Source organism: Eucalyptus grandis, chromosome 10, assembly GCF_016545825.1.
Source record: "Eucalyptus grandis isolate ANBG69807.140 chromosome 10, ASM1654582v1, whole genome shotgun sequence".
NCBI classification, from domain to species: Eukaryota; Viridiplantae; Streptophyta; class Magnoliopsida; order Myrtales; family Myrtaceae; genus Eucalyptus; species Eucalyptus grandis.
This window is the reverse complement of record NC_052621.1, coordinates 30,134,743-30,158,437: the sequence shown is the minus strand read 5'-3', so window position 1 is coordinate 30,158,437 and position 23,695 is coordinate 30,134,743. Positions and strand designations below refer to the sequence as shown.

The window sequence follows — 23,695 nt, the reverse complement described above, 5'->3', positions numbered from 1 at the left end:
CACAACAGCATCAAATCAATACTGTTCATTCAAGGATTGAACACTCAAATTTTTCGAGGTAGATTCCATCGCCACGCTTTTCCTCTTGGGAGTATGGTTGGGGATGGTTCATCGCAAGCCCCACCTGCCGATCACTCGGCTGACATTCTTTGCTTGGGATTGTGAATGGAATGGATGATCGCTTGAATACTAAAAAATGAAAGCAATCTCGAAATGACCACGTTGGGTGCAGACTTATCATTTATTCCTTAGTAATCATACTAAATTTAGTTAATTTTCCCCGTGCAACAAATAATTGAGATTGATCTTCTTGTTGGGTTGTTTATCTAAATTAATAAAGGAGCAAGTGGGTGACAAAGTGAAAAAGAAGAGCTTGAATTGCAGACACGTGTCGCTTACTTGTGCTGGATTCTCATGGCACACCAAGCTTTTCTAGTGCGAGTCTATCCACCCCATGCATGAACTCAGACGCCAATCCCTGAACCCGCCTTTACAGGTCCTGGATTCGCTCGTCTCTCATACCTTTCCCGGTCAAAGTCAAACGATGGTTTTTTTTTTTTTTAACATGGAAAACTCTAAACTAAGACACTATAAATAAGTTTATCTCCTGTTAATTTTCAATAAATCTTACCAATAATTATTAAGTTTGATAGCACGTAGTAGTTAACAAATGTACAAATTTGGTGTTTCACCCTCCATTTATCATAAATGTAAATATTAATCCAATTTAATGGAAACTAATGGAAAGTAAATAGTTTGGAGTTAGTAGTTGTCAAAAAATTAGCTTAAGTTAAATTAGTTACAAGATAATAATTTGGAATTTTTGGAAATTATTTTAAAGTAAATATGTCACGAATGTACCAGTTTGGAGTATTTTGTAATATTAAATCTTTTTTTGGTCATTATATTTAGAAATCAGCAAATTTATATGAATAAATACAAATGCAAATATACCAATACCATGCATCCGGCAGTGGATCATAAGCTTCGATTTAGGAGGTGGGGCGGGGATTAACCTTGTTTGTTGAGCATTGGATGATGATAGCATGACAGTCATACAAATTGTTGGAAGTAATGGTGATATGTGAATCACTAGTTAATGCTAGCATAACCCTAGCTGTAATGGAGGGAAGAAAAACTTTTTATCTCGCCTTTTCAATCAATTGCATCTTGTGGCTTAGATGCCACCGTTACTTAGCAATAATAACAATGATTGTTACTTAAACATTGTCCTTTGAGCATTCTATATCTCGATTTTCCTTTTTTCCCAAACAACTTTGCTTTGTTAATTTTTCGATCATGTTAAGCATTTTAAGGAATGTAGCAAGTCGAATTTAATTTATGAAGTAGGTGCCCGATTCTTTTATATAACCGTTATACTTCATTGTATTAAGGTATTGCCTTTTCTGGAAGGGAAATTAATCGATAGTTGGTTGTGTTATATGCATGCATGGAGCACGATACCCTAGTATATTGTAGAATATTTCAGCTTAAAATTTACGTGAGCATGGATTAATTTCATTAATTAAAAGAGCAAACCGCTTCTATTTAATATTATCCATCATCAAATGACATAAAAAGCAGAAACTGATATTCAGTAAACTACTTTTAGCTATATGTTGCCGTCGACTTCGTAATCCCAGGAGAAAGAAGTAAGAAACTAGATATTCAATCTAAATAAAGGTTTGCGAAGTTTTTTCACACTAGAATCGAGAGATCCACAACTCGTGCAATATCGCGACTGATTCTTTGAGTTTAGTATTTAATTCTTCGATTAAACAAGAGTTTTTGGTTTGTACACACACATATATATACGTATATATGTATACATATGTACATATAGATACATATATAGGACATTCATATATATACATGTCTATATATGTACATTTATATATGTGCCGTGTAAATGAGCTTCGCTTGCAATTTATTTAGTTACTCACACTTGACTTAGCAACAATTATATTCAAATGATCACCAAATCTTTTCTTGGACATAACACCTAGGATAATATTTAAGTTCATTTTATGACTAAATCATACCTCAAGTTGAAAAAAGTAAGATAAGTAAATAAAATATTCTATGAACACGTTACAATTTTTGTTGCAGCATCCGAATGCATGTTATTATAATTAATTTATATTATGCCATGCATGAAATTCGTTTTGCAAGTTTAAAGCTTAAACAAAATCTAGGGCAACATAGGGCAAGCAAGCTAGCCATTTTAAAAAGCTCACTCCAATTTATACCACCATAATCAACCATCCTCACCATTGAGGCCCAAGTCTCGGCGTCGACACCTTGCACTTGATGCCTAAATTGAGACATTGGCTCATGGACACGAGATCCTAGCCCTAGAGTCCATCCTTGGCCATTAGACCTTCGGACTCGACCCTTGAATCCGAGCCGTCATTGCTCAGACATTCAACATAGCCTTGAAGTGCTTAGGACCTCAATGCCATGGGCACTTGAACACATAAAATTGATAGGCAAATATTGACTATTTTTTTTTTCTATCAGGGCAAAAGAGAACATTAAGAAATCATCGGAACCCAAAGAAAGTAGAACTATTTTTTTTTTTCAAAAGTTAATTTTCAAAATAGTATTTTCAAACAACATCAATTTTTTTGGGCGACACCAAAACCACGTGTGACCCTTAGTTTGACTGGTTGAAACGGATTTGAGCAAAACTTTAGAGAACATCTCAATCGAGCATCGCCGTCCAAACCTCATGTTTCACTTTCGCTCCCTCGCACACGCAGACGCACACGCTCTTTCCGTGTCGTCGTACTCATCTGAACTTCCTCCCTCCGTCCATCCCCCACTTTTTCTTATATATATAAAAAAGAAAAACCCCCAAAAAAAAAAAAACCAGGTCAAAATGTTTTCCTTTTCTGCTCCCTTTTTTTAATATAAAAAGAAAGAGAGAGAGATAGAGAATTGTGCCGTCACATCTCTCGACTCTTCAACAGTGCCCCAATATTTTTGCCATTCCCCATGTGGCCACTCCCAACCCAAACCCCATTAGACCAGCATCGAAGACCAAATTCGCCCTTTCTCCCCCTCTCCTTCTTTCCCCAAACTCAAAATTCCCCAAATTGAAATCTAGGGTTTGTTTTGTTCTCCCTCCCTCCTTCCCCTGTCAAAGCCTTGAGTTCCTCTGATTCCGGCCATCGCTGTCCCGGGAATTGTTCCCGCCCCGATCTCATGAACTTGCTTCGGCAGCAGCAGCAGCAGCAGCAACAGCAGCAGCAGCATCTCCAGCTGCGGGAGGACGAGCGGCAGCAGGAGATTCGCCGACTGTTCGAGTCCTCCGCCGAGGAGCCGGAGCCGCCCGGCCCTGCCCGCGGCTCTCGCGGCGGCCGCGGCGGGGAGGACCTCGCCGGCGTCGATCGGCGCAGGGCCGGCGCGGCCGCTGCGGCGGCTCCGGCTCGGGAATCAGATGGTTCGCGGCGGCCGGCAGAGGTGCGGGATGGTGCCGGCGGCGCCGCCCCTGTCGCGGTGCCTCCGGTGGTGGGTGGTGGGGGCGCTGTTGTGAGGGCGGGCGTGGAATTGGCGGCCACGGCTGCGAGTGTTCCGGGGAGGCGGAAGCGCGGGAGGCCGCCGAAAGGTATTGGGGAGGTGAAGGTGTCAAAGCCGGTGGTGGTGAGGAATAAAGCCGTGGACGAGGAGGAGGATGTTTGCTTCATTTGCTTCGATGGTGGCGACCTCGTTTTATGCGATCGCAGGTGATTTCTTTTGAATTATTTTTTTTCTGGGCTTCGTGTTTTCGATCGTTTGGCGGTTAGAGTTTGAAATTTGGCAGTAACCAGAGAATTGGTGGAAAGAAGGGGGGACGTTCTAGAGTGAATAATAATGGTGCTTTCTTTGGTAAATTAGGATAGGCATTCGAAGCTAATATCATAAGTCTCTGCTTGGTTTGGATATCATTTATGAGGCGAACTTGATGTCTAGTTTCGTGGCAAGAACACGGGAATGTTTTAATCTGTGCACCAGCTTCGATTAGTGGGCTTAATCATTCCTTCGCCCCCACCAAGACTGTTGGTGTTCGAGAAAGCAAAATTTGTCTCGTTTGTTTCATTCAATTTTTGGTGTCTTGCTTGAAGAAGAAAAAACTGCAAACTTGTTTAGCAAGGTCTACGAGATGTTCTTTAACTCAATATTAGGGCCTTTTCCTCGTTTATCCCATGTTGGATAGGATAACTTAATTTTAATCTTGTCTTAAGTGAATAGGCAGTCTCGGTCGTCATGACGTTATCGGGGTTTCTTGAGGGTTTGTGTGGTCCATTATGGTTAATTTGTTGCAATTTCTTAACTGTAGGGGTTGCCCCAAGGCATACCATCCTGCTTGTGTCAAACGGGAGGAGGCATTCTTCAGGTCAAGAGCTAAATGGAATTGCGGTATGCCAATTTTCCAAACTTTATCAGTTACCCATAAGTCTCTGTCGGTTGGCATTTTGTTGTTTTTCTTAAGCTAGGGTTTAGATCTGGACACGACATATTTTCCGAGGGAGAACATTGTTCATTACCATGATATAACCCCTTATTTGCAGTTAAATACTTCAGAGTTCTTGCCTTTAGATAGAACTCACGCAGTTGGGTGCTATAAGAGCATAAATTATTGCCTTTATACGTACTTCGCAGTGGAAGGAAGTCTTTTTGGAGACTCGACTCAAGCTTGCGTGTCGTGCAAAATCGTGAAATCGTGAAAGTGAATTATTTTCTCATGTCAATGTGGAGAATTGATGATTGTGAGAATAACAAGAATAATGAAAATAGCATTTTAGACTGAATAATGAAGCAGTGGATCAAAGTGCAAATCATATTGTTTCATGGTAAGACTATGAATAAATTTCATAATCAACTTATGACACGCACAAAGTTACATTAATACACACATGGTAGATATTCCTTTCCATTACTGGGATGGTAGTTGAACTCTTGGACCTGAAAATTATAAAGGATCTGCATGAAAAAACTGTGGTAATGATGACCATACATATTGACATGTCGGAATAACCATTTCAAACACATTTGAGTGCATGGCACTCACATGTTTCATATAATTTCGTTTTGAAAAAAAAACACACACACAAAACTGTTCATGTTGTGAAATTTGACATAGCTTAGATTAATTTTGATGTGAAAGAGAGAAATAGAGATGTATCGAAAGAAATCCTAAAGGTAAGGAAAGAACCACTCATGTGCCCAAACCTGTTCATTATACTTATATAAATAGGAAAAGGAGACCTGACCTTCATAAAACACTATGGGTCCGAAGATGGGTCCACATTATCTAGTGCACTTGTTGCATCAATACTTGGCAAATGAAAAAAGAACTTGTTGCTTCAACTGAACCAAGAAAATGAAATTCTGTGTGAGCAATGCTCCAGTGGAGGCCCTGTACCTGATATGTGGTATTGTTGCAAATTTTCTGCATGGGCTTCCATTTCCTTCGTATAATACGATTGGTTTTAGCCTCTTGTATGCTCAATAAAGCCAGCAAATGAGTTCAAGTGATCATCTAAGTAGGACTGAGATGTTACAAGGGAATGATGGTTACTGGGGATTTAGGGATGACATACATCTCTAACTTTTGAAAGAATTTGTGAAGAAGTCGTGAAATGAAACAAAATATCGAAAATTATAATGGCATGCACCCTTTGCCTAAATCTCTAGGAAACAGAGCTATAAAGCTAACTCTACAATAAGTAACTTTACTGTTTATTAATTATCAATGTAAACGGACAGAAATATTGGATCTGTTAGTTACTAAAGCAAAGTCTTTCCCTATACACTCGCTGCTTTTCAAAATTGCAGGAAATTTAATACTGAATGGTTAAAACCAAAATATGTTTCCCATGTTTTTGGAGGTTGTAGAATTGACCTTCCTGTAAGCTTGCATGAAATGGCAGGTCAAGCACATCTATTGGCTAGTTCGTAAATGATTTTTCAATGATGGTGTGGTTTGTACTGGTTGGGGATATTTTCCTGTAACCTAAGTTGGGTTTAGAAAACTGTAATCCTCTGTACATTCCATGGTGCATGTCATTTTCATAGGTTAGCGAGCCTCGGTAGCGCTTCATCAAGGAGGTAGAAAGAGGGAGAGGAAGGTTATTAATGCACTAAATCATTAAAGTCTGCATGGTCGATGATTATAGTTATTGAGGGAAAGAATACAAAGATTGGAAGTAGCCAAGGATAGAGAGGGAAAGGCTAGATACAATCGGGTCCTTAAATTCTTGTGAGCATGTCAATTTTTCTTTTTAATGTTAAAAATGTTGGATTTGATGATTATAGTTATTGAGGGAAAGAATACGAAGATTGGAAGTAGCCAAGGATAGAGAGGGAAAGGCTAGATACAATTGGGTCCTTAAATTCTCGTGAACAAGTCAATTTTTCTTTTTAATGTTAAAATGTCGGATCCTTAAAACTAACCCCATCTTAATTCGTCATACAATTTAGCCATGATCCTTCTAAGGAGCAAATAAACTATGGCACTGTACCTCCTTGAATGGATGATGTCATTATAAATGACCAATTTTATAACATTTTTGGCTTCATGATAAGAAAAAGCCTACTTAGTGGGTATCCATCATTAGAAAATTCAGCTTAGCACCTATAACCTTGCATTATTTTGATCCTACTAATACTATGAATTTAAAAAAAAAAAAACAGCATGCAATTAGGCAACTTTCTTGGAAAAGAGATGTCCACATGGCAAACTTGAGTGCCTCTTTTACATGTTTCCACTTTTTATTGGTAATATTAATGGCCCTTTTCTTACTTTATTGTTTAAAGAATTGGCATTTATCTTTTCCTATCCGTCATAAATGGTGTGTTCAAACGGCTTATCTGTCTTTATTTAACTCATTCAGTTAACATATATATTATGTTGCCTTCTTGAATTCCACTGTTAACCTTAGTTGTGATTTACGTGTGTATTTCATTCATTTCAGGTTGGCATATATGTAGCACTTGTCAAAGAGCGGCCCACCATATGTGTTATACCTGCACGTTTTCTCTCTGCAAGAATTGTACAAAAGGTGCTGACTATGTGTGTGTGAGAGGAAACAAAGGATTGTGTGGGACATGCTTGAAGACCATCATGCTTATTGAAAATATAAGGCTGGGAAATGAGGAAAGGGTATGTGCCAACTTCCAGGCTGATTATCTTGTTGTTCTTCTTTTGAAGAAGCTTTGCATGTTTGGGAATTGCATAGAACTACGGATGGAAAAAATTTTCCAACTCACTTCCATTTGATTGAGAAGCTGTCAATGGACCAAGTTCTGTTCAATAGTTACACAGCTCTCTCTGGATTAAGAGGAAACCTAAGAAGTTTGGGACCTTTACCTTGATGGGAATCATTCAAAATTGTACAATGGGGGGTGTTGGCTAGAAAGTGGAGTTTTGTTACCAGGATCTTGCCAGGCTCACTTTTGACCGTCTCACCGGGCATGTTTTAACTTCAAAACTGCTTTTGACGAATACTTACTTGCAGATGTTGGGCCTCTACCCCTATATGCTAAAATTTTGTGGCTAGAAATTAGGCATACATTCTTTGCTTACATCAATTAGTAAACCATCTAACTGTTCGAGTCAAAGTGAACAATTTGCAACTATGCCCTTAGATACTACTTATCGCAAGTTGCTAATTTGACAATAATACAAGTTAAAGCGCCTCAACTAGAATGAAATCTTTCCTTTTAAATAAGAAAAAGCCCCCCGGGGGAGGGAGGGAGGGAGGAGGGAACTTTAATGAAGCTGATAAGATTTTTTGGGGAAATCTCCTTTTTTATATCTAAATAGAGGCTGAAGGTTTGTTTTCTAAAAGGGAAGCTAATTGGCTTTGACATGATACAAATAAAAAGTGTGTGCTATTGCATTCCTTCCAGAAATGCGGCCTTCTTTGGTACTTTACAACTCATCTAGCCTATGATGGAAACCTGATTTATGACTATTACGTGTTGTCAGGAAGACATGGAGGAGAGGAAAACAAAGAGCAGATTCTAAATTGCTCTCTTCTTCTCCTTACAGAAATTTTAAAATTTACATTATTTTCCACAACCATCCCTCATTTTCCTTCCCCTCCCTTCCCTTCCAAACAAAGCATTAGTGATGCTGCTCTGTCGTTTATTCAAATCATAGATCTATGATTCTTTGGCTATGTGATTAGTTGGCATTTTAAATTTTCTTTCTAGTGTCATTAACTTTTGTCATGTGTTTCCAAAGTGCAGCTCATTCCGTCAAATGTGTTTGTGCCTTCCACACTCGTTAAATCTTCGATTTGTATTTTGTTGGTTCAAACTAATATGTAGTAAATTGTATGGTAGTTTAATCTCTCTGTATTTAAGGTTTCTTTTCACTGATAACTCCCACATTATCTACTAAAAGTCACTATCATGTGCATGTATTAATACTTTCCCCATAATTATCCCCAATTAATATCTTTAGGAATAAAGATATACCTACTATTATAACACCCTTTATAGAAACTATTAACGAATGACAAGGTTGAAAGTTCCTAAATTAGTATATTGGATGGTTTCTTAGATGAAGTGAGGTTTGCCAAGAAGAGTTCCATCCACAAGCCATGGAGAACTAATGTATGCATTATATTAAATTGGTTGACTCATTTTTGTACAATCCGACTGCCATTATTAACACTGACCATGATGGTATTAATGAACCATCTTGTTAGTCTCAAATGTTTTTGTGGGACAACTAGCTCGCAATAGGACTGTGTTGTAACTCAACCATCCCTTGGATTCTTACTCTTGTGCTTAGTGTTATCTTCCTCTTGGATAAGCATGGAGAAGAATTGAATTATCAAGGCCCCATGGGGTGCCAGCTCAGGTATTGAAAGTGCTTAGCAGTTCCATCACAAAGAGAATTTACATAATCTGCCAATTTGTATTCCATCCCTATGCTAAAAAAGGCATCGTGTCAGCCCATCTATGTCTGGGTCCACTGAAAGAAGCCTCTATCCTTTGAGAATCTTGTCTCTCTATATGTGAAAAGGAAAAATGAACATGGCGTGAGTATAGATTACAGTTATGCTAAATGGGGTATGTATGCTGTCTCTCAATTTGTGTACTTGTATTTTTTAGTGTTACTTTTCTGTCTTATTCTGTGCATTTTAAGGCTTGTTACAGAAGTTGGTCTGTTGATTTTGAAATTCTTCATATATGTGCCTCACTAACTGTACATGCGAGTGTGCGCACATGCATGTGCATGTGCAGGTGTGTGGCACTCACTTCTTGATGCACACACTGATTTTAGGCATTCAACCTTTACTATTTGTCCTTTGGATGCTTCTCTGCAGGTTCAAGTAGATTTTGATGACAAAAGTAGCTGGGAGTATCTCTTCAAGGTTTACTGGATATACCTGAAGGAGAAGTTGTCTTTAGCTACACACGAACTCATCCAAGCTAAAAATCCTTGGAAAGAATCTGACATGATGTCTAATAAGCAAGTGCCTCCTAGAGTAGTTTATGGTAATAATGGTCGAAAAGGCTTTGGATTGGATGACTTCAACAGATATGGGGCAGCTGATTGCTCAAACAGAAGAAAGACCAAGAAGCAGGTGAAGGTTGTTGAGGAAGAGGCTCAAAGTGAACAATTAAACCCAATTGATGGAGGGCCATTATCATCCTCTAATGAAGGCATTGCATGGGCATCTAAGGAGCTCTTGGAGTTTGTTGCACTCATGAAGGATGGCAATACATCCATTCTATCTCCTTTTGATGTGCAGCAACTATTGATGGAATATATTAAAAGGAATAATCTTCGTGACCCACGCCAGAAATGCCAAATCCTTTGTGATTCAATGCTGTTTAGTCTATTTGGCAAAGCTGTTGTTGGGCATATTGAAATGCTGAAGCTTCTTGAGTCTCACTTTCTTGAAAAGGATAAACCTCGGATTGATGGTTTCTTTCAGGGGTCAGTTATTGATGGTGTTAGTGACCAGATGAACATTGATTTGAACAATCATAATGAGCCGATGGTGGGTACTGATAAGAGGCGTAAAAGTAGGAAGAAGATCGATGAGAGGGTATCACAGGCTAATCCAGATGACTATGCTGCGATAGATGTTCATAACATAAGATTTATATATTTGGAGCGGAACATGATGGATAAGTTGATCGATGATTCTGAAAAGTTTCATGAAAAGGTTGTGGGATCGTTTGTCCGCATAAAGATTTCTGGTGGGGACCAAAAGCAGGATCATCATAGGCTTGTCCAAGTTGTCGGTAATTGTTTCATTGCCATTCCTATGAGTTATGAGAGCAATGCTTGATTGGTAATATATTCTGTGCAAACTCATCAAGCGCTATCTTTTGCTATACAGATTCTAGCAGGGTAGAAGAGATGAATAATACTGGCGGCAAAAGTGCAAGTATGACGCTTGAAATACTAAATTTAGACAAGAAAGAAGCCATATCAATCGATGAGATTTCTAGTCAGGAATTTTCTGAGGTGATCAGACAAGTATCATTAGATGCTCTCTTTGATTGATCAATGCATGATATCCTGTATCCTCGTTTTACTTAGCTTCATAGTTTGTACCTCTGCACAATGTACTTAAATAGCTGCTGCCTTTTGAGGTCAACTTGATTGTGGATTATTTCATATGCAATACTAATCCTAGTGTGAGTGTCTTAAACTTTGGTGGCACGGTATGGAGTGCCTGTAGTAACGTCCGAGGAAGGCAGCTACACTGGTGCCTCCTCTCACCCTGCCTTTGTTAGCAAAAAAATGTCTTAAACATCTCAACTTATATTAGGAGCATGGGACTTGTAACCTGGTCCCTGCAGTTCCTAAGGTTGGCCCCTTTGGAACTGGCTTGCTAGGCTCTATAAACTCTTGTCCATCTTGTGTGCTCGAGTGAGCTTTCGACAATAAGCCCACTTACAGCTCTGTCCTTTCTCATCTTCACTTTGCGTATAAAGGAAAAAAATACTACATGAGTACCAGTAGTCAAAGTTTTGGAGTCTTTTCTAGTTCTTTCCTTTGATGTTGTTGGGGAGAATCCAAGTTTTTCCATTTTTTTGGGTCTACTAAGTATATCGCCTTTCAATCTTTTCTGGCTTTCCCCTTATTTAAATGGAGCTCCATGAGGAATATGATTTTCTGTAGGATTTTAAGTCTTAATTGAAAGGTTTAGAACATAACATCCATGGGATCAAGTGATTTTGATTGAATTAGTTGTAATTTCAAAAGTTTTTAAGTCACATATGTGACGTAATTTGTAGTTTTGCAATAAGGGGTCTTTCCTTTTTCCTTTTTCAGGATGAATGCAGGCGATTACAGGAGAGTATGAAGTGTGGGCTGATAAAACAGTTGACTGTGGTGAGTGGCATGTTCTAATCTCGGTCATTTCTTGCGTAAAGGATTTAACTTAACTTGAAGATGGTCCATGCTTCTTGGCAGGGTGAGATCCAGAGGAAAGCATTGGCATTGCAGGAAGTAAGAGTTACTGATGTGAGTTCTTTCAACCCAAAATCACATGTTGCTGTCTGTACCTTCTTTAAGGATTTAGCTTCGTTTTAATCTCACTACTGTTAGGGAATGTTATTTTTGTTCTTCTTGCCAGGAGGCTAATTATTTCATTAATTTTATTTTGCCCTTGCCTTCATTTTTGATTTAGTGGCTGGAGAAGGAGATAACACGGCTCAATCATCTTCGTGATCGAGCAAGTGAAAAGGGACACGAAAAAGAATATCCTCTTCTATTAGATCTTATGATGCTTATTTGTATGCTTTCTGCCAGTAATTGCGCAAACCTGACCTGCCTTTTAATGACCAAGCATTTTTAGTCAATCTTAATCGGATGTATCCTTGTACTTTTAGTGACCATTCGCCAAACATGTAGTAATCAATGTCACGACGGACTTAAAGATCATTCCGAAGGGGCATATAAAACTAATGACATGGTTTGTGATGTACTATAATCATAATTATAGCCCATTCTTCATGTCTGATGTTTTCAGGTTCAGTCATGTCATCTGTCTTTATATTGATCCCATTGAAGAACCTAGCTGAACTCTTATTTAGGTCCTACCCATTTTATTTTTTCTATTTGCTACAGGTTTGATAAAGATTTATTCCGTGTTAGCTTATGTACACTTATAAATGTTTCACCTGAGATAAGTTTTCTCTTGGTATTTGCCAAAAATTTCCCCCAATGATGCCTGACCACACTCTGCAGAAAAGGGCTTGGCTTTGTGTTGTTTGATGCCCTTTTCTATGTACATGCTGATTATAGCTCAGCTGCCTTGCAGTGGGAAGGGGCTTGCTTGGCTTTTGGTTTGAGCCTTTGAGGACTTTAATATCTGGAAGATGGTAGTAGTGGTGGGTATGAATAAAATAGAAGCTGAGGCAATAGTATGTTGTTGTCCCCATTGTCAGTACATGAATAGAGCAGAATCACAATAGTGTTACAGCTCTCTACCTGAAACACCACCTCTTGAATTGAGCTTCAGAAACAAAGTTGTGTCTTCTTCTTTCTGCTTTTTGCTTTCAAATGAAGATAGGGATTTCTTCTGAGTATTTCTTGACCACATTTCACGCTTAGAGAATTCATGGAGAAATTACAACTCCTGAGTTCAGCTGAAGAACGTCAGCGCAGGCTGAATGAACCTCCTGATATACATGTGGATCTGAGCATGGATCCTATATATGAAGCTAAAAGTGACTCTTCTTTACCAGGTCAGAAGAGCAAGATCTCCAATGTATCTTGGTTTTATGAACTTTTCATATTTGCAGTAGTATAGTTTGGTTCATTGTGATTTTGCTTTTAACATGCAGATGGGAATAAAATTGCGATTAGTTCTCACTCCAGCAGAAAGAGGAGGGCATCAACCTCTCCACAGAGGGGGAGCAGTGACTCAAGAGAAACTCGAAGCAGGTCTCAGAAAAAGAAATTGACTGATATGGATAGAGAGTCTCCAAGCCAAATGCCTGAGATGAATGGATCCTCAAGAATTCAGGCACGTGAAACGTCTATAATGAGCAGTTGGAAGACAGAATCGCTGTCTGGACTTGCATCAGAAATTTCACCTTCACCTCTTTCAACAGGAACTGAACAATCTGTCAACGATGTTGAGACATACAAAATATGGCTCTACCATGATCCAAGTGGGAAAGTTCAAGGACCTTTTAATTTGCCGCAGCTGCGTAAATGGAATGAAAGTGGTCATTTCCCAACTGATCTGAGGATATGGAGGGTGGATGAAACTTTAGAAGATTCTATTCTCTTGGCTGATGCTTTGAATGGACAGTGTACTAAACAGCCCTCGGTGCCACCAAATGAAATAAAGGTGAGCTCCATTGACCAACATAATATACAGGAGGAATTGAAAAGTGTCGTGACGGATGTAAGTACTGGTGAAGAGAGCTGCATTCCCAAGGAAAGCATCTCCAATTCTCCTAGTAAAGCTGGTAAGGAAGCCTTTCCAAATGGTGGACTAGGCTCCAATTTGTCTAGTCTTATCAGTGCAATAGATACTATTAGTAGCAGAGAAGAAAACACTAAAAATGTTTTGCTGGGAGCAGATTTCCCAAGTAATGATGGTAATGCTTCTCCTGTTCACGTCCAGTCTCCTCAGCAAAATGAAAGCCATGAATCTTCCCAGAATAATGGAAACCCAAGCCCACCTCCAGCTATTGAGGATCAAGCAAATGGTGGATGTATGAATGATAAGCAAGTCGGTGGTGATGGGCCTTCCAGTCAGTTATCTGGACAGAATTGGGTGACTGCACCCCCTGTTGATCGTTCTACGAATGATTGTGAACCAAATCCTCCTGTTGTGCCTTTGGACAAATCGCTCGAAATGCCACCGAAAAATGGAGAAACTGATTTATCTGTGCACACTGAACTGCCAAAGACAGACACTGAAGAAATGAAAAATCAAGTCATGGAGAGCAAACATTCTTTGTCATCCAATATTCCGGTGCCAGATTCGGGTCCAAGCTGGAGCACAAATTCGAGCTTAGTGGGTTGCGCACCACAGGTCAATGAAGTGTCAAGAGAATGGAATGTGTATTCTTCTACCCCGGCTAAACTAGTTGACGAATGGGACTCCACGCTTGTGTCTGCGTCATCCTTGAAACCGGCTGAGATGGGTAGTGATCATGCCACCACTCCGACTTCTGGCCCAATAGTGCATCCTTCACCATCAGGTAACGTGCCCAATACCACTGCTTGGCAGGTTACAGAACCCAATGACTTTGGCTCCCTAGTCGAGGAGTCGGTTTCTGACCTGTTGGCTGAAGTTGAAGCTATGGAGTCTCTTAATGGCTTGCCTTCGCCTACTTCAATATTGAAGTCAGGTCCGCAATTGGCAGAAGGAGGTAAAGATGAGTGTTTCAGTCCTGTAGAGGTGTTCAGTCCTGGTCCCACTTCGGGAAAGAGAGATGCTTTCAGCTCTGCTAGTGATTCGCACGTACCTTCCCAATCCACAATTACTGAAGAACCTCAGGGCCTTCCTAATGCTGGAAAGATGTCCGGTGGGCGTCCATCTGTGAGTGCTGAAGTGGTGGAAGATCAGAAGCACAGCGATGTATCTGTTAACCAGTGGAGATCAGGGTCTAGCTCCTCCGTCTCTGGTCCCATGCATCCTCGCGCAAGCTGGGAAGCAGGCCACACCACTAATACCTGGATGGCCCCGTCAGTGACAACGCAGAGCAACTATGGAGCATTGCCGGGAAACGCGAACTTGGGTTGGGTGGGAGCAAATCACGGAAATGCCGCCTTGGATTGGGATCTGAGGCATGGAGCAGTCGTCAGCAATGGAAATGCTAACTCAGGTGCTGCTTCTGGAAATCAGGGTATATTAGGGAACCAGCCTAGATATGGTAACAGCGGAAGTAGGTATGCAAGTCCAAGAGAACGGGCATATCAGGGACCAGATTCAGGATTTAATAGGGGTAGATCTGTTTGGAGCAGGCAGTATCCCAGTGGCGGAGGAAGTGGCAGTTACCGTCAACCTCCCAAAGGGCAGCGGGTTTGTAAATTCTACGAAAGCGGGTATTGCAAGAAGGGAGCATCTTGTAGTTATTGGCACCCTTGATTTGTTTCGAAGCGGTCGTGCAAGACCTTTATAATTCTCTCGGATCGATTCTTTGTTGTAGGGAAAGTTTTTATATTCCTCGTGAGGGATCTAATTTAACCTTGTAAAGCATCATTGAAGTTGGGGGCGTATAAGAATATAAGAATTGTACCATTCTTGCATCCGCTTGTACAAGGAACCATATAAGTGGTATGTGGTACGTGTATCTTGCTAGATTCACATAATTACTTTGGAAGGTCACGGTAGTTTCCGTTTCCGAGAGATGAAATTTGTTTTGTATTCGTGTTCACAAGCCTCGCGGCTTGAAATGGCTGCACAGGAGACGCAAAGACGCGAAAAGGAATTATGCCCAAGTTATTATTCATCGATCGAACACTTGTCATGCTTGAAACCACGAACTTATGAACACATTCTGATTGTTCAGCGAACCGAATCTCGATACTAAGATGAGGAATTCTATAGGAAAGTCAACCGTCGAAAAACTGCCGATATTCTCATGTATCGGTAATTTGAATTTCTGACTCCCATCTTAACAAATTTACCAGCACCCGGTTCATTGCTTCGTGCATTCAAAGAGGATGCAAGAGTTACAGGGCGGCCGCCTCCTCCTGCCCCTTTTTTGTTCTTTTCTTTTTCTTTTTTAACAGTTTTAAAAAAAATGAATTTTAATTTTTAAATATATATTTTTAAAAATTAAATAAAAATTATTTTAAAAAGCCAACTAGAAAATAAAAAATAATTTAAAATATTACGTATTTCGTTAATAAAACTGACGGTGATAATTTAGAATTCACTTGAATCATTTTGACAAATTTTAAAATTTGATTGTACTTTTTATAAATTTTAAAATTCAATTACATTTTTGTGAGAAATTTTAGAATTTTCGCAACACTTATCATTTTTTGGTTTGGTTCTCGTTCTTTGGATAGGACCCGACCGGATCAAGAACTGCTGACTCCCAGCGTGAACGGATTCGAAGCCAAACAGTGAAATTTGCAAAGAAACAAAGAAGAAGTCTCGTCGGCGAGTACTTGATTTTTACGTCGTCGTTTCACGCCCCCACCTTGACTCCTGAGGAGGCCGGCCTGTCCTTGTCCTCGTCCCTGTGCCACCGCGAACCCGCCAAAGCTCGACGTCTTCGAATAAAGAAGAAAAACTCTCGAGCCGAGGACTCCTCCGGCGCGCGCGCGGGGTCCCCTCCTCCGATCATGGCGGCGGCGGCGACGTCGTTCCTCTCGCCGACGCAGAGGTACGCGGCGGGGGCTCTGTTCGCCCTCGCCCTCCACCAGGCTCAGATCCACCAGGCGCGCCCCCTCGGCTCCTTCGCCGCCTCCGACGAAGACGACGGCGACGGGGCCTCCGGCGAGCGGACCAGCAGCGGGAGCAGCAGCAGCGGCGGCGGCGACTCCGTCTCCGAGGACCCCGACCTCTGGGTCCACGAGAGCGCGGGGTTGCTCCTGCCGGTTTTCAGGTGAGTTTCGGTCCTTTCTCTTTCTTTGCCCTTTTCGTCTCAGATTGGACGTTGCCTAATTAGGTTGAAATTGATCTTGATCCTCTCGCGGCTTATCCGGCGGGATTATGATCTCGATCGTCATCGTAATTTAGCTCGTGGTTGGTTGAATTGGCGATCTCGTCCAGCAGTTACCATAATCAGTGAAAATCAGTTGAGGTTGTTGGACGGGCGATCTTAGGCCGTCTGAAAACTTCGTACGGTCCATATGATCACTGAGGATGATACTATCCCGTTTCCCCTTTCCTTGGATTTTTTTTTTTTTTTTTTTGGGGGTTCATTCATTTTTTGGAAATGCTGATTGTGCAATTGCAAATTGCAGATTTCTGGATATCAATCAGGCGGCATGGCTGGGTCTGGAGGAAACGGCTGGTTCATCTCCTGCAAAGCACCATATTGGAGCTGTAGGTCTCTCTGGTTCCTTGCGTGTGCCGACATTTCCCATTTTAACGTGTTTCGAGTACATTCCAGGATATGAAACATCAGTATGAGATTTCATGAGATATTTCTTCTGCCCCCTAAGTTCATATTTGATGAGATACGACACTTTGCTCTCTGCTGGGGTGCTGCTATCCACGCCTATTCTTTTGCCTTAGACCAATGGTTGACGACATAATGGGGAAGATATTTGTAGATCTTGGTCTTTTGGCTAGTGAAAGAAAAGTGTGGCTTTTAGTAACTCAGATCACAATAATTGAATCTGTCGCTTTCCTGGCTCTACCAGTGATTTAGCAAACTTTTCTGCTAAACTTAATGTTGTCTTCCCCATACTCATTTGGTACAGTTCTTGAGGTTACTTTCTGAAGATTGTGCTGATGACACTTCCGAAAGATTAGAACAGCAATTTGCTTTGGCTAAAGCTATAGACAGTATGGCGCTTAGCATGGAGACAAATCCCGCGTCTTTCCAGTCTAAGAAGGAGAAGCACCGTGAATATGAGCATGAGTGCCGGCAGAAATTCTCTACGGGTGATGCACAAGAAAATGCTGCATCAGTGGCCACAACCTCAGAAACTTCTTCTGATACGAGCGATTATAACATCCAAAGCTCGTCTCTCGAGACTGGATACAAACTTGACAGGGAGTCAGTAGAAGAAGGCAGAGTGCTTGGTTACCAGAGGAAAGTGACAGTTCTTTATGAGCTTCTTTCAGCTTGTCTAGCAGATATTCGTGATGATGACAAAAAGGTTGCTCGACGAAGGAAAGGGTATGATGCTAGACATCGGGTGGCCTTGAGGTTGTTAGCTACTTGGCTTGATATCAAGTGGCTAAAAATGGTTTGTATGCTTGCACTCATCTCTCTCTTGTGAAAGCTTTTTGAAAATTATCATTCTTTGCATTCTGACTTGTTTAATACTTTAGTATTTTCTATATAATAAAATTCTTGTTTAAATTAATCTACCTTCTGCCTACCGCCTTATTTGCAAGAGCCATAAGTGGGTTTGGGTTGGGGGAAGAGACCCCTAAAGCACAATTTTTTTCTCCTCTAGATAGCAACATAAATATGACATTAGCAGGCCTCAAGCACAATTTCTCCCCTATGTAGCAACTTAAATATGAAATCAGTTGGCCTCAAATAGAGAGATATGAGATGTGACTCAAGGAATTGCTAATCCATTTACATAGAGCATTGATACTATTAACACCTAAAAAGTGCTCTTAGTTATGTAATCATGTTCAAACTTCTGCCAATTTGGGATGTTTTGGCTGCAGGAAGCAATTGAAACAATGGTTGCTTGCTCTGCAATGGCTGCAGCCAGGGAAAAAGAATTAAAAGAGGAAGAAGAAGCGCAGTCGCCAAAGAAATCATGGGCCAAATGGAAGCGTGGTGGCATCATTGGTGCTGCTGCATTGACTGGAGGAGCCTTAATGGCTATTACTGGGGGTATGAATCTGGCCATCTAATGAGTTAGAAGAAAGTTAAGCTATAACTGGAAATTGTGGCTTAAACTTTTTTGGATTATCTATTCACATTTACCATATTTAAGCAGGATTAGCTGCACCAGCAATTGCCGCAGGTTTAAGTGCTCTAGCTCCAACATTAGGCACTTTGATTCCTGTGATTGGAGCAAGTGGGTTTGCTGCTGCTGCGAGCGCTGCAGGAACAGTGGCTGGTTCTGTTGCAGTTGCTGCGTCCTTTGGAGGTGAAAAGCTCATTGCATTTCTCTGAATAATCCTTGACCTAATCATCAGATACAGATAGAGTTGCAGTTAGTTGTTTTCAGCTGTCATTAATAGAATCATAGAGTTTTGTTTCAAGAGGGTGGATTATGCATCAAAGTGTTATATTTTGAGATGAAGTTTCAACTGGAATATTAATTCTAAACAGCTGATTGTAAAGCAGTAAATGCCTCCTTTTGGCTAAGGGTTACGATCTTGGACTCACTTACTCATATTACTGATTGGTAATAATTTATGACCTGCAAAGGTTGATCTGATTGGAATAAAATACTGCAGGTAAATGTGAAAACATAAATCAATTCCTAGTTAGGTTTTTGAGCAGTCTACTTTTTGTGCTAGCCTTAACAGTTCAGTTTATCTACGAAAGCTGCTTCACTCAATTTACTTCATCATCTTGTTGAAGTTTGTCAAGGAAACAATCACGCTGCATGATGGTACTTTATCATCTTGAGCAGTTTCGATTTTTTTATTGGATCTTTGTGGTTTTTCTTAGTTCTTTATATGTCTTCAACTGGAGAGAGATTTCTCCGCTTAAGGTTTTATTGCTATTTTGTCAATGCTTTGATTGCTTTGCAAGCAAAGCATAATTGTTTTCCTGAAATTAAATTTTTGCTTACCCTCTGAAAACCTTATCCGTATTCCCTTTGTCTTCTGATAAATCCAGCTGCTGGAGCTGGTCTTACAGGAAGTAAAATGGCAAGAAGAATTGGAGGTGTTGATGAATTTGAGTTTAAATCCATTGGAGAGAACCAAAACCAAGGGGTAAAATACTTATGCTTCCACACTATAAAATATTCTCCCACCATGCAATTTTGGGAATACATTTCTAATGGTCTGCTATGAATGTCATACCCTCCCTCTAACCCCCTAACAAAAGACACTCGCATAGATGCGACTTGTTAACAAGAATGTGACTTTGCACAAAAGTAGCTGTGTGGAAACATATTTTCTCATTTTCCAACAGCAAAGTCAAGAAAAAAATAGTCTGTTGGAAATGCTTTCTCGCTGAACAGAAAATGAGTACTAAGCTTCAGTAATGGCTTCTATTATTAAGAAAAAGGATGTAGTTTGGAATTTGCTTAGCTTACAAGTTGTTTGGGTGACTGGCATTGACCAAACCACCCTAGCAACTCAAGCATTTACATTAACCGCCACTGTCTCCACCACCTCCTCCATCAGTTATTATCACGGTTACCTCCAGTTTCATGAATCACTCTCAGCTTCTGCACCCCAAGTCCAACCAATCTCATCTGCCATACTTCTGTGACATGCCATCATCTTGTTTTAATTAGATGCCCTTCCTATGCATTCATGAAACATAGGAGATTGGTACTATGTAAACTTATTGCCATGGAAATGCTTTCTGATAATTTTTTGCCGATGCTAGAAAAAGATAGAGCACATTAAAGGTTTAGTTTCTGCAGGAGTCCCATGAGTAGTTCTTTCAGCACAAGCTTTATTCTTAATATATTTTTTTCTCTTGTCAGCGATTAGCAGTTGAGATCTTGGTCTCTGGATTTGTATTTGATGAGGAGGATTTTGTAAAACCATGGCAGGGACAAAATGACAACTTGGAAAGGTAATTTAACATTTAACTTAGGTGTCTATCTCAATGGAGTCTGCTGATTTTTTATTATAGTGGCACCATCGGCTGCATCCGAGTTTGTTCTGCACAGCTTTTTGACCTTATATGTAGTCTGCACCTCATTGAGTATCATTTTTATGTCACTTGTCTGTGTAGCTTGATTATGGCATATAGTTGTTTCCCTCTTCAGTTTCACCTGTAGTGCAGTGTTGTTATTGCTTTACAATAGAAAAGCTGATCAGAAAACTAGCAGTACTTATTATCAATAAGAGTACTGTTTTTACTGGGGAGAAGATTTTAAAAGGTCAGATATCCTTTCATGACTTCACTCTCTTGATTTAAATTAATTTTCCTGTTTTTCTCCTTGTGGATTTGAATAGGTCCGACTTCTCAGTTCTTACAAGTGCATAATCTTGAACGTATTTGATGCACATTCCCCCATTCAACTCTTTTCACGCTGACAACTGTCATCGCAAAACAAATGTATGTTTGGACGGGGCATTTGATGAGTGATACTAGTTGCCTATTTTTGGTTTGTGTAGGTATGCGCTTCAGTGGGAGTCAAAGCATCTAATAGCTGTGAGCACTGCGATTCAGGATTGGCTTACTTCAAGTAATTAGTTTTGATCATATCGCTCTTGTATTCCATGGAAGTGCATTTTGGCCTCACTCCTTTTACGACATACCAATGCTTGACTCAGGAGTTGCAATGGAACTGATGAAGCAAGGTGCAATGTTGACTGTTTTAAGCACACTGTTAACTGCTTTGGCTTGGCCAGCTACATTGCTCGTTGCCACTGATTTTATAGACAGCAAGTGGACAATTGCTATAAACAGGTATCCCTCCGCTCAGCCATAGAATAGTATGTAAAACTGGACAAGGAAAATAACTTTGTCTACTTCCATCCCTCCACCATATTTCAAACTTATGACAGTCCTAACCCCTATGAACCTTTTTTTCTTGTCTCTCTAAAAGCTAATATTTCCCAAGGATTGCTGGTTTTAGTGGTTTCTCAAGTCCCATTCAGTTATTAAAGAAATTATATAATAACCACAGGAAATGAGAGGGAAATCTCTTGATGTGGTAATTAGATGAGAAAAACTGTTTTTAAACTCCTTTTTTTGCCTATTTCTCCATTCAATTAATTGAATTAGATGAGTTGATCTAGGCTTCTTCCAATCCCTGGGGTCTTCGGGACACTTTTGCTAATTAGATTAATCGAACCATTGGCGTTCAAGGTTCAAAAGGTTCTTGTTTTGCTCTTTGTGCAGATCGGACAAAGCAGGAAAGCTTCTTGCTGAAGTGTTAGGAAAAGGCTTGCAAGGGAACAGGTATTGAGCTTAGTAACAGCACTATTGTAATCCTCCGGAAGTTTTAAATGCGGTTGATCTCAATCTGAAAATGTCCCAGGCCTGTGACGCTTATAGGTTATTCACTTGGAGCACGGGTCATTTTCAAATGTCTCCAGTTTCTTGCAGAAACGGAACAGACTGGTACCGTGGAGCCTAGAATTTGTGTTTTTATGGTTCTCTACCCTCTTCAGTCTTTTCTGCTTCATTGGCTGCCTCGGCAGTGTATTAGGTGGGTAAATGCTCAAGTGTTTGGTTCATTTAAAGTGATCGTCAAGGACTTGCTTGCTCTTAACAGCTGAACTCGTTGAAAGAGTCGTCCTTCTGGGTGCGCCTATCTCAATTAGAGATGAGAATTGGAAAGCTGCCAGAAAGGTCATTGAACTTGGACTCTCAAAGAATGTCTTCCTACAGCTTGTAACTCTTCTTTGTAGATCTGTATTTATTGATTCAATTCTTACCACGATTTTGCAGATGGTGTCTGGAAGGTTTATTAATGCGTACTCTACGAATGATTGGATGCTTGGGCTTGCTTTTCGTGCCAGGTAATCATGATGGATGATGGACTTGACTATAGTATATATTTCCAGCTCATATACCATAAATCTGTCTATTAATCTGCTTTAGCCTTGAGAAATAGATTCCACTGCATGACTCTTAATTGAGCCATCAATTCCTGATTAACATGGACTTCCAGTTACTTGGTTTGCAAAATGTATTCTGATCGTGTTTAGAAATTTCATTTCTGCAGTATGTTTACTCAAGGATTAGCTGGGATTCAAGCAACTGACCATCCTGGGATTGAGAATGTAAGACATATCAACTTCAGTTGGACGACGCATGTCAGACTAAGGTGTATTTATCACTCTCCAATCTGGTTTCTTCTGCAGGTCGACATTACAGATCTCATTGAAGGGCACAGTTCCTATCTATGGGCGACACAAGATATTCTGGACCGTCTTGAGTTGGACACTTATTACCCCACTTTCAGGTGCCCTTCACGAAGATGATGGTTATCTTCTCATGCCTGTACAAATAAATATCCTTTCTGGCCGCCAAATTTGTCTTGTCCTGGCTAAAGCTTTGATTCAATTTGTAAATATTTTTTCATGTTATTTGTACTGCGAAAGTGTACCCTTTTCTATAGTGAAATTCATCCCAAAGCAACTGCTGTTATCATGAGCATAAAACTTAAGTATACTCCAGGAATGAAAGAGGCGATTTGTTTATTTGCAAAAGATTGACTTTACCATTTTCAGTCCACTCTCGAATGCTACCGTGCAATTGTCCAGGGCATTCTATTATCTATCAAATATCACGTGCCTTTTGATTTCTCTGTTTTCCCCCTTCTAACCAACTAAATTCTGTCACGGAGTCTGCCTGATATGCGTTCTTGGCCCTGTTTTTTGATAGCTTAAGCTTCCAGGACATGCAATTGAACTACCATTCCCTTTTATGGTTACTACCTCTCAGTGGCCTTTAAGTGCGATGAGTGCCCGTAGTACCAAACGGATCTGGCATAGAGAATTCAAAGAGCACAAAGAATAGTTCATACCTAAATACATGCAGGCAACATAATATGAAGTGTCCATGCTTTGGGAAAAGTGTAAGAAAAGTTCTAAATCGATTGCATTGGTGTCAATTCAATTTTATACCTTTTAATGGTGCTAATTTAGTCTTAATCTCAAACTTTTGACCTAATATCAATTCAGTCTCAAACTTTTTAATTTTGTACCATTTTAGTCCTTCCGATTTATTTTATCCAAATATTGCTAATGTGAACACCAACCGACTTATGTAAGATCAATGACACTGATGTAGACAATTTTAAATAATATTTTAGTAAATCATCAATTTTTTTTCTTTTCTCTCCTTCCTTTCTTCTTGCTTTTGCTGGTGATCGGTGATGGTTAGCCACCGACCATAGTAAGGCAATCTGGCCTTGCCTAGCCATGGTAAGGCTAGCCCTCACCTTGGCTAGATCAAGCGAGGTTGA

General features: G+C 40.2%; 2 protein-coding genes across 2 annotated transcripts; both read left to right on the top strand.

Annotated features, from left to right (window-relative positions):
- Nucleotides 1-2,957: 2,957 nt before the first annotated feature.
- LOC104422741 (zinc finger CCCH domain-containing protein 44) lies at nt 2,958-15,342 on the top strand. The gene is made up of 10 exons (XM_010035159.3): nt 2,958-3,728; nt 4,322-4,401; nt 6,960-7,147; nt 9,327-10,254; nt 10,353-10,480; nt 11,294-11,353; nt 11,435-11,485; nt 11,652-11,722; nt 12,572-12,711; nt 12,811-15,342. Exons 1-10 carry the CDS (start codon nt 3,208-3,210, stop codon nt 15,072-15,074), a joined length of 4,431 nt encoding a protein of 1,476 aa, XP_010033461.2. The 5' UTR covers nt 2,958-3,207; the 3' UTR covers nt 15,075-15,342.
- A 672-nt stretch (nt 15,343-16,014) lies between these two features.
- On the top strand, nt 16,015-22,937 carry LOC104422740 (transmembrane and coiled-coil domain-containing protein 4). The gene is made up of 15 exons (XM_010035158.3): nt 16,015-16,545; nt 16,907-16,988; nt 17,369-17,860; nt 18,297-18,468; nt 18,575-18,727; nt 19,429-19,526; nt 20,252-20,343; nt 20,892-20,962; nt 21,051-21,186; nt 21,622-21,681; nt 21,761-21,843; nt 21,998-22,074; nt 22,174-22,244; nt 22,451-22,508; nt 22,590-22,937. Exons 1-15 carry the CDS (start codon nt 16,283-16,285, stop codon nt 22,707-22,709), a joined length of 2,028 nt encoding a protein of 675 aa, XP_010033460.2. The 5' UTR covers nt 16,015-16,282; the 3' UTR covers nt 22,710-22,937.
- The last annotated feature ends 758 nt before the right edge of the window (nt 22,938-23,695 follow it).

Excerpts from the sequence above, each read along its gene's own strand:
- LOC104422741 (XM_010035159.3), top strand. The coding sequence starts at position 3,208 with ATGAACTTGCTTCGGCAGCAGCAGCAGCAGCAGCAACAGCAGCAGCAG. Across the intron at positions 3,729-4,321 it reads CTCGTTTTATGCGATCGCAG|GGGTTGCCCCAAGGCATACC; the intron begins GTGATTTCTTTT and ends TCTTAACTGTAG. Across the intron at positions 10,255-10,352 it reads TAGGCTTGTCCAAGTTGTCG|ATTCTAGCAGGGTAGAAGAG; the intron begins GTAATTGTTTCA and ends TTTGCTATACAG.
- LOC104422740 (XM_010035158.3), top strand. The coding sequence starts at position 16,283 with ATGGCGGCGGCGGCGACGTCGTTCCTCTCGCCGACGCAGAGGTACGCG. Across the intron at positions 17,861-18,296 it reads ATATCAAGTGGCTAAAAATG|GAAGCAATTGAAACAATGGT; the intron begins GTTTGTATGCTT and ends TTTTGGCTGCAG. Across the intron at positions 18,469-18,574 it reads CTTAATGGCTATTACTGGGG|GATTAGCTGCACCAGCAATT; the intron begins GTATGAATCTGG and ends ATATTTAAGCAG.